This window comes from Nyctereutes procyonoides, unplaced genomic scaffold, assembly GCF_905146905.1.
Source record: "Nyctereutes procyonoides isolate TBG_1078 unplaced genomic scaffold, NYPRO_anot_genome, whole genome shotgun sequence".
Taxonomy (NCBI): domain Eukaryota; kingdom Metazoa; phylum Chordata; class Mammalia; order Carnivora; family Canidae; genus Nyctereutes; species Nyctereutes procyonoides.
Window position 1 is genome coordinate 8277291 of NW_026575147.1, and position 10644 is coordinate 8287934.

Below are 10644 nucleotides of genomic sequence, written 5' to 3' on the forward strand. Positions count from 1 at the left end.
AAAAAAAAACATATATCTTAGGATCCCATTAATATGGAGATATTTTAAAACTGACTGTGGTGATAGCTGCACATATCAGTGAATACACTAAAAATCATTGAAATGTATACTTGTATGTGCATTATATCTCAATAAAGCTATTAAAATTTAACTGGTTTTAAATCTAGGATCACATATATTTAAACTTCTGAAGACCTCAAGTGGCATCCCATAAATTCTGGAATCATGTTCTGGTGACATACTGGAAAAATAAAAAGCAAATAAATCAAAGGACTGAGGTTTAGAACAGCTGGCAAGGAAGATCAGAAAGGTCTGTGACTGGGCATGGTGGCTCTCCAGTCATCGTGGCAAGGACAAAGGCAAGATTATAAAACACACTAGGTTGAAATTATCAGAGACCTTTATTATGGTCCTTACCATCCATTAAGCAACCTACACAAATCATTTTCTTTTCCTCTGTCTCAAACAGCAGAGACTGCATCCAAGCCTGAAATGGAAGACATAAGTAATGGAAGACCTTGCAGAGAAAAAACTAACAGGTGAGATCTCTGCTTATCCCAGCTAGGTGAAGGTTAAACAGGAAAAGCAGGTAGTAAGTACAATATTCCAAATACTCCATTCTTCAAAGCTGAGGCCTGCAGGAGAGGGGCTGGCCAAAGGATGCAGGTGAAAGCTCACGTAACTGCCCACCTCAGCAATCAATCCAAAGTTCCTAAAAAAGAACAAAAACAAAAAAAGCAAAGAGCAACATGTAAAACAAGGTGCCTCAAGAACTGGATGAGTGTAATAAACTGGACAAAGTTCAAATGGAAGCTGCATTGGTACTGGCAGTTCTCTAAGAACAAAATACCCATTATGAGGAATATCCACCCAAAAGATCTCAGAGGATAAACATATCACTATAGAAATTGGGCTGCTGGGAATTAAGCACACTGGTCCAGAAAATTAGATGAGAAGTAGGGAAAGGGCAAAGTAGTTGCCCTGTTAATTAATAAGCATTCGAGGATTCCATACAGTGATATAACATAAATGAGGTAAGTTTTCTAAGCAAAAAGTTTATAATCTTTTGAGAAAGTTTGATGAGTTCCATCTCAGTTCAAGATGGGAGACTGAGCCCACAAGTTTCTATGTCCTCCCATCCAGAATTCCATTCTAAAGAAAATAAGGTTTTAAAAGGGTAGAAACCTACAACAAAAAAATGAGGCCTGTCACCAGTTAAGAGATTTTAACAAAAGCTGACTAATAGAAATCTGATTGAAGTATGTTTATAAATAGAGCAGAAAAAAACATAAGCCTAGAATGAATAGAGGGGGCAGCAGAAGTGGGAGCCCATGTGCCCAAGAGACCCATGGACACTTTCCAGGCAGACTCAAGGTACCAGGAATGACAGAAAGCAGCACAGACTAGCAAAGGTTAATGGCTCAAGGGTCTACATGAGAAATGACCCCACCTCCCTACAACCCTTCCAGCCAGGAACATTACCAGAAGACAAATATTTAAAGCTAAGTGGAAAAAAAATCAGAGGGCTCCCTTCTAATAAAGTAAATGAATTATCTGGAGAACTAGAGAAGCTTTTGAAAATGCCAACTCCTCCTCACAGAAAGCCTTCTGGGGCCTCAGCATAACATCTAGTCCTACCTCTGTCCACCCTAAAGTAGAAATGCCAAGCAAACACCACCTTCCCATACATACACAACTTCCAAATAGCCTTCTTACTCCCTTATTCCTAAACAGAATGAAAATTACCAGGCAAACTTCAGAGTAAAAGGAAAAACTAAAATTAAAAAAAAAAAAAATAGAATAAAACATAATTCAAAGAACACTTAAGAAAACAAAGCAAAAATACCTCTAAGTTAAAAAAAGAAACAGCCTCTTCTTGTGATAAAGGCAAATTCCTGGTGAGATCAACTGATAAAGCTGATTGAAACTTTTTAAAAAAGAAAATCCTTCAAGCCCTGAAGAGGCATCAATAAAAGTGAAATCCCAGATCTAGAGAAGGCAAGAACACAAAGTAAAACAAACCCAGCCTCCAAATCTGCATTTGCCCTGAGGTCATTCACCAGCTCAAAAGAAAGAAGTGAGAAATTTTAGCTGAGTCAAAAATCTTAAGATTCTGCCCATGTGGGAAGGCCTAATTTTTTTTAAAAGCTGTAGTCCCAAAATGCTACACTCATAGAGTAAAGCCACGCTAGAATTAAATCAGCCCCCTTATAGACTTGGAGTCAGGGTTCACATATATTCATTACCACAATGAACCAATAATCTTCAAGTCTTGGATTTGGATTAAGGAAATCCTGAACTTGCATATTCCCCTAGGTGTCTTGCAGCAGCAAATGAAAATATTCTTTGGAGAAACGTTTCATCATACAGGCCTCAAACTAGCCAACAAATATTATTTTCAAGTACAATGACTAATACACCAATTTAACGAGGCATAAAGAGGAAAAAAGACCATGAAACAATATAAACAGGTACAAGTCAGGAAAAAAAATAAACCAGCCTCATAAGGCTGTGGATATTAGACTAGACAGAGATTATAAAACAACTGCACTTATTTTGTTTAAAGAAATAAAAGACCAACTTCAAAACATCTGGAGCAAGTGACAAAATAGATGTGAAAAATAAGCAAAAGGAATTCACAGAACTGAAAATATAAAAACAAACTAAGAAATCAACAGAGAAGTTTAAAGAAGACAACCAGAAAAAGAATAAACTGGAGATCAGAAAAAAAAAAAAAACTACACAGAATGCAGCATGGAGAGGCAAAATTATGATTAAGGTTTAACACATACATTTAATGGGAATACTAATGAGAAAGGAGAGAAAGAACAAAGCAAAGCCATTATCTAAAAAGATACTAGCTGAGATTTCTCCAGTACAGGTAAAAGACATCAATCCATAGATTTAAAAAAGCCTAAGCAGACCACAGAGAGGGAAATCTGCATGTAGATATATCCAGAAAAATGTATAGAATTAATGGATTCTAAGACTGTATTTTCTTGAGGATGAGGAGAAAGGTACTATCTTTAGGCTCTGATGAAATAAGGATGCATATAGTAACTGGTAGAGTAATAATAAAGTATATAATTTCTTGATAGAGGAAAAATATTATATAACAAATTACACTTAAAAAGGGGCAAAAATTTGAAAGAAAAAATAAAACATAAAATAGGACAAATAGGAAGCCATAAGATAGCAGATTTAAATCCATATATATCACTAATTACAGTAAACATAAATTAACTAAGTGTTCCAGTTAAAGAAAAAGACTGCCAGCCTAAATTAAAAAAAAATTATATTGTTTACAGATATGGAAAGGTAAAAATAAAAAGATAAAAAATACCATCCAAATATTAAAAGAAAGCTGGTAAGTTTTTAAAATATTAGACAAAATAGTCTATTATGCAAAAAGCATTATCGGAAGTAACAATGGTTAACTTGTAAAAAGCTCAAGAACTTAATAACCTACTGTTGACCAGAAGTCTTACAAATAACATAGTCGATTAGCACATATTTTGTATGTGTATTACATACTGTATTAGTAAAGTAACCTAGAAAAAAGAAAATGATATTAATAAGGAAGAAAAAATACATTTACAGTCCTATACTATAAAAAATCCCCACATACTCACACAGTTCAAACCTGTGCTATTCAGGGCACCTGCCTGCTCAGTACCGCATATGACTCTTTTTTTGCCTAAGATTTTATTTGTTTGTTTAGAAAGAGAGCACTCCTATGAATGCATGTAGGTAGGGGTGGGGATATGAGGGATCTCAAGCAGAATCCCTGCTGAGTAGATCTCACCTCCTGAGATCAAGACTTGAGTAGAAATGAAGAGTCGGAGGCTTTTTTTTTTTTTTTTTTTTTTGAGTCGGAGGCTTAACCAACTGAGCCACCCAGGTGCCCTAGGCCTGCGACTTAGCACCACACTGGGCATAGAGCTTACTTTAAAAAAGAAAATGCCCACTTGGGGCACCTGGCTGGCTCAGATGAAAAAGCATGTGACTCCTGATCTCGGGCTCGTGACTTCAAGTCCCACGCTTGATGTAGAGATTACAAATAAATAAATAAACAAAATCCTGTGCTGTTCAAAGGTTTAGCTATATACTATGAAAAACTTTATGCCAACAAAATTGATAATTTAGATAAATGTAAAATTCCTAGAAAAACTGTAACTTATGGGAAAGCAGGCCAGGACTGCTTCAAAAAATAAAATAAAACCAGAATGGTCTCAATATCATCCAAGAAAAATGGATTCAATCAGAAATCTTCCTGCAAGGAAAATTCTAGCCCAGATGACTTCACTGGTAAATTCTACCATTCAAGTGAGAAATAATTCCAATCTGGGACACATGGGTGGCTCAGCGGTTGACTGTCTGCCTTCAGCTCAGGACATGATTCCTGGGTTCCAGGACTAAGTCCCGCATTGGGCTCCCTTCATGGAGCCTGCTTCTCCCTCTCCCTCTACCGCCCCCCCCCCACTCATTCTCTAATAAATAAAATATTTTTAAAAAATTATAAAGTTCTTAGAGGAAAGCACCTAACAAAATATGTCAAGATTTCATCCTAGAAAATACTTTATTAAAAAAATTAAATATCTAAATAAATGGATAAATATACTATGTTCATGGACTAGAGGACTATTATAAAAATATTGTTTCTCCCCGTAAGTAATCTATAGATTCAATGCAATTCCAATCAATATCCTTTTTCTGGGGTGCCCGGTTAGCTTGGCGGTTGAGCGTCTGCCTTCGGCTCAGGGTATGATCCCAGGGACCTAGGATTGAGTCCCACATCAGGCTCCTTACGGGGAGCCTGCTTCTCCCTCTGCCTATGTCTCTGCCTCTCTCTCTGTGGGTCTCTCATGAATAAATAAATAAAAATCTTTAAAAAAAAAAAAAATATATATATATATCCTTTTTCTGTGGAATTTGATAAGCAGATTCTAAAATATACATAAAAATGCAAAAAAAAACAGAAAACAGCATAGACACTTAAAGAACAAGGTACGAAGATCTGTTCTTTCAGATAAAATTAGCATAATTGATACACTGTGGTACAAACATGGGAATAGACACAACAGATCAAGAGGATAACAGAAAACCCAGAAATAGCCTTGATCTAGAATAAAAACAGCACAGCAGAGAAAATGACATGGAAAAGCAGCTATCTGAATAATAATAAAAAAATTAGACTTTTACCTCAGTCTGATACACGAAAAAATCAAATTAGTTTTACGGAAGACAAGAAAACTATAAAAATTTTAACATATAGGAGAATGACTTCATGACCTTGGGGTAGGGAAGAAAACTAATTAAACAGGAAACAAATAGCATTACCTATAAAGAAAAAATAATTTGACTATCCTTAATTAAGAATCTGTTTATCGGGATCCCTGGGTGGCGCAGCGGTTTGGCGCCTGCCTTTGGCCCGGGGCGCGATCCTGGGGACCCGGGATCGAATCCCACGTCTGGCTCCTGGTGCGCAGAGCCTGCTTCTCCCTCTGCCTGTGTCTCTGCCTCTCTCTCTCTCTCTGTGTGTGTGTGTGTGGCTATTGTAAATAAATAAAAATTTAAAAAAAAATAAAGAGAACACTTTCTATAAAAAAAAAAAAAAAAAAAAAAAGAATCTGTTTACCAGGGCACCCCCGGTGGCGCAGCGGTTTAGCGCCACCTGCAGCCCGGGGTCTGATCCTGGAGACCCAGGATGGAGTCCCGTGTCAGGCTCCCTGCAAGGAGCCCGCTTCTCCCTCTGCCTGTGTCTCTGACTCTCAGTCTCTCTCTCTCTCAACAAATAAATTTAAAAAAAATACTTATTAAAAAAATAAAAAAAAGAATTTGTTTATCAAAAGGTACCATAAAGAGTGAAAAGACAAGTCATAAACCAGGAAAAGATATCTGCTTCTCATATGTTGATTCACATTCAGAAAAAAACAAAGAATAAAAGCATATACATATATACAGATATGTAATTACAGATATAGTTATAAATCAGAAAAAGACAAAATATCCAGGATAAAAATAAAACTTCACCCCACCTCAGAAAATGGACAAGCATATGAAAAGATGTCACCAGTAATCAGGGCAATGCAAATTAAAAGTACTACACAATTATCATTAATACTTCTACCAGATTGGCAAAAATCAAATACCAAGTATTGGTGAGAATGAGGAGCAATGCAAAATATCACACACTCTTGGTAAAAATGTGAATCAGGTATTCAGGAGTTCAGTAATATCTACAATCTACAAAAGGTGGAGATATACAAATCCTATGTTCCAGCAATTTTATCCACATACACACCCCTAGAGAAATATGTGTAAGAATGTTCATAGTACATTGGTTATAACAGAAAAAAAAAAGTTATTCAAATATCCACATTAAAATGGTTCCATTGTATTACTGTCACACAATGGTATGCCATACAACACAGAAAGATATGTGCAACCACAAAGACAGATCTCATAAATGTGCTAACCTAAAGAAAACAGCCCCAGGACAGAAGGTGACCAATGAATACATATGGTTTGGTTACATTTTTATAAAGTTCAAAAAAATACAATACTAAATCCTACTGTTTAAGGATGCATGCTTATATGGTAAAACCATAAAGAATATCAAATAAATAACTATCAAAAGGTCAGGATACTGTTACCTCAGGAAAGGTGGTAGAAAGACCTACCATGAAGAAGGAATACATAAGGAGTTTCTGGAAGCTGACACTATTCTATCCCTTGACCTAGCTGGTAGTTGCAATGGCGTTCGTTTTATTATTTATTGACTTTACATATGTTATCTGTGTTCGTAAGGAAAGGCTTAGAAAAGAACATATGTATATAAACTCATCTGCATAAAATATTCAGAAAATTACACAAGAGACTAATTAACAGTTGCCTGCAGGGAAGGCACCTCTATGAGAGATTAAAGGACAGAAAAGGTAGAAGACAACTGTTCACAGTACTGTTTTTCAACTACTGCACTCAACCAATATATATAAATCATAGGAGATTTAACTATGATAATAAAATGTTATCAACCTTGATAATGTCAAAATACAATTATAGATGGACACCAAATGAGAGTTAGGAGTGGGCTAAAAAATGGGAAAGGAAAAGATAGGTCCACTAGTAGTCATCCTTTCCAAAGTGGGGAGTTAACCAAAAAAATAGGTATTTTAGGATGTTATATAAACTGTAAAAGTAATAAGAAACTAAAAATGATATCACTTTAAAAAATCAGAAAGTAGGGATTTATGGAGCTGTATAGTTTACCTAAATCTTCATGTATCACAATAGGAAATTAATAGATACTATCTGCAGTTGAAAAATCAAGGATGAAGCATATTACTTAGAAATGTAAGTAACCACCTGAAAAGCTAAAAACAGAAACAAGAGTGTGGAGCAGCAGCTGCATTTCATTGTAAGTCATTAGTATATTGCCTTGATTAAAAAACAAAAAAATAATTTTCTACTTAAGAGTATATACATCTAAGGACACAAGAACATTTATCATACCTGGTACAAAATAACATAATACTGACTGAATGCGAAAGAGCTAAAATGGCCAAAATTCAGATCTACAAATGTAGGCAGAGCAGAGGAATGCAATTACTGACACTGGATCAAAAGATGAAAAGGAATACATCCACCACTCAGTAAATGACCATATATTAAAAATCCAAGCTAAGTACTATGCCATGGTAGAGACTAGAGTGGAAAACTACGTAAGATCTTTCCACTTCTATTCCTGGCACCCTCCAATTCATTATACACAGGTCTGTAGTGTTAGGTCTTTAAAACAGAAATCTGATTATATACTCTCTGAAAAGCTGGTAATTAAAAATAAGAATGTAAAGTAGGCTCCGAACATGTTTTGTGAACTGATGGAAGTCAGTCACAAGAAGTTGCCTTGAAAGAATACTTGGAGCACCCGGGTGGCTCAGTCAGTTAAGCATCTGCCCTGGGCTCAGGTCCTGATCCCAGGGTCCTGGGCTGCTTATCCCGCTGCCCCTCTGCCCCTCCCCCCTCATGCTCACTCAGGAGCACACTCTCTCTCAAATAAATAATTTTTTTAAATGCTTAAAAAAAATTTCATTGAAAGAATACTCAAATCTAGACTTGAAGCCAGCCAGGGAAGCTAGCCATGTATCTTAAAATACGTTTTTAAAAAATGTATCAAAAGGGGAGCAGCCTAGACTAATATACAGATGTAGAACAAAAGAGAAAAATAGTGAAATAAATAATACATCCAGAAAAGATTTCTGAAGGTAATGAGGCTAAAAGGAGATAATGAGAACACCCTGGTATTGTAAAGGTGAGAATGAACTGAAAGTGTGTGGCTCTCACTCAAATCAGAATATGTGCAGGGAAAAATAAGCTGATCAGATTTAGGAATTATTAGAGAAAATAAGGTATTTCAAATATTTTCTACTGCAATGACAAGACTGAGTACATGAGTTAATCCAAAATTCTTAAAAACAAACAGAGACAAGTACATAATCTCCTAGTGGAAGAATCAGTACGTTATACTGAAGGAAATATTGTTGAAGGAAAAAGAACAAGAAGCAACACTTTGCTTTTGCAATGTTGGCAACTGTTTCTGATCTCTAGCATCATGATAAGGGGAAGATTATACACAGGAATAGAGATCAAAGTAGATATCAAACTTCTCAATCCACCTAACTCTAGGGTCTTTATATTCCCTCTCATTTTTTATAATTAGCAATTTTCAGGAAGAAGTTCTAATTACCCAAGAGAATGAGAATTGGTAAATCTCACTAGATTTAAGATATTAGTTTTTCCCAACTTAATAGGAAGGAGGGAAAAGAATTACCCCTAAAGCAGGTAGCAGTTTTATAAGGTTTTGAACTCAGATCATTAGAATGGGAAAGACAGGTGGAAATGATTACTCATCGACAGAGAACTCACCTTCAAGAAAAGCAAATTCATCCACAGCTTCTATTGCATTATCTGAAACACATGGTAAAGGGACCCTTGACTAACTCTGGTCATTTGGACATCAAACTCTTTAAAAAACCACAACTACATAACGAAGGGCATGACACCTTATGCAAATGAGGGCATTTATAAAATTTGTCCCTTGCTGTCATGAGATCCATTTCTACTCTACCACCAAATCTTACGTATCAGCTGTTTCTCTACAAAAGTAAGAAAACTCTAGGTAAACCCTGTTCAGCAGGGGCACCTCTTTGCTCTGAAAGTCATCAAAAAAAAAGAGTCTGGCAAAACAGCAGTGGGATTAAGGGATACAAAATCTTTCACATGTACAAGGGTGACCAACTACGAAGAGGCAGAAATCAAACCCCCAGTTTCTCAGGGGAAAAGAAGTGTCAAGCCTGGTACAACATGGCAAAAGGTATGAAGGGGTCCAGTCAGCTTTAGCAACACTTAGACTCCTTTCATTACCTACCCCACCACCTCTCCAGCCACAGCTAAAGGTAGGACTTTCTATCACTGTGGCAGTCCAAAAGAAAACATCATAGGGAGACCCTGTGGCACCTCTCATCTTACAGTGATGGCTTATCCACCAATGAGAGGGAAGCCTCCCCCAGCCCTCCCTTCTTTGCTCCCAGACACCAAAATACCAGAGTTTGACAGTCTACCCAAATCTCTCCGCTGGAGGGTTTTCCTCTTTCCTTGTTGGGCACAGCAGTAGGCATCTTTTGCAATGGTCTCCACAAATAGTTCCTGTGAAGCGAACAAGGAGAACTGAATCAATAGGTTCTAGCACAAGTCTTGTGAGCGCTTCTATTTGAGTGGTGGGAAGGGAGTAAGGGGTGCTCTGGTGCACAGAGAGGTTCTCAGTCCTAGGCTTCAGGATTCCCTTTCCCCCTACCTCGGTAGGCCAGGCCACGTACCTCCTCCCTCACTTATAAAAAATCCACCCCACTCATTGAGACTCCTACAACTTGTGCCAGACACTCGAAACGCAACTTAAAGTCGTCCAAATCCCTTACGAAGAGGCAGGTGCTAACAAATCAATACAACTACTGTAGGTATGTGCCTCTTTACCCCCGTCCTCTCGCCTACACTTCCGTCTGACAAGCCTGCCCGGCACCTGCCTCACCTCCCTACGCTATACGAACACCCGGTCCACACCTCCTCCTCCTCCTCCTCTTCCTCCTCCCCCCCAAGCCGCCCCCGACGTCGCTAGGCCCCGCCCCCCGGAAGCTTCCCGAGACCCCGCCCCGCAACGCCGGGGGGCCCTGACGCTCTCGCCGCACCGCGGCTCGTGCCAGAATGAAGATGGCTTCCTGTCCCGCGAGGGTCACGTCAGGGTCCGCCTTCACCAGAGCCTTCACTCGCGCTAAAGGCAGCCTCGAGAGACGAGCCCCGGGCGCACTCGTCGGGGCTTGCGGCTGCGGGGCCGCCGCCTCCCCACTGGGCCCCTCCTCCTCCCGGGGCGTCCCGCTTCCAGCCGCCGCCGCCATCCCGGCCCCGAGCGTGCTGCGCGCGGCCGTCAACTGTGCGCGCGCATGCGACGCCGGCCCCTTTCCCGCGCGCGCTGGAGGCCACGCCCCCTGTGGGCGCGTGGCTCCGCCCCTTGCGCGGCTGGCTGCTCCCGGGACTCCGGTGGGCGGGGAGCGGCGCTGGGCGTGGCCGCTCTGTCTGGGCGCTGGCGGT

The 10644-nt window shown here is 39.0% G+C and overlaps 1 protein-coding gene across 2 annotated transcripts; it reads right to left on the reverse strand.

The window, feature by feature from the left end:
* Positions 1-382: 382 nt before the first annotated feature.
* Positions 383-10498, reverse strand: POLE4 (DNA polymerase epsilon 4, accessory subunit). 2 transcript variants are annotated; one of them, XM_055312135.1, is made up of 4 exons: positions 10245-10495; positions 9624-9708; positions 8929-8970; positions 383-712 (listed from the first exon to the last, which is right to left on the reverse strand). In XM_055312135.1, the coding sequence occupies exons 1-4, from the start codon at positions 10449-10451 to the stop codon at positions 699-701; spliced, it is 348 nt and encodes a 115-aa protein (XP_055168110.1). In that variant the 5' UTR covers positions 10452-10495; the 3' UTR covers positions 383-698. The 2 variants fall into 2 exon arrangements, with proteins under 2 accessions (XP_055168110.1, XP_055168111.1); XM_055312136.1 differs by lacking the exon at positions 8929-8970 and having other exon boundaries at positions 10245-10498.
* Positions 10499-10644: the final 146 nt, after the last annotated feature.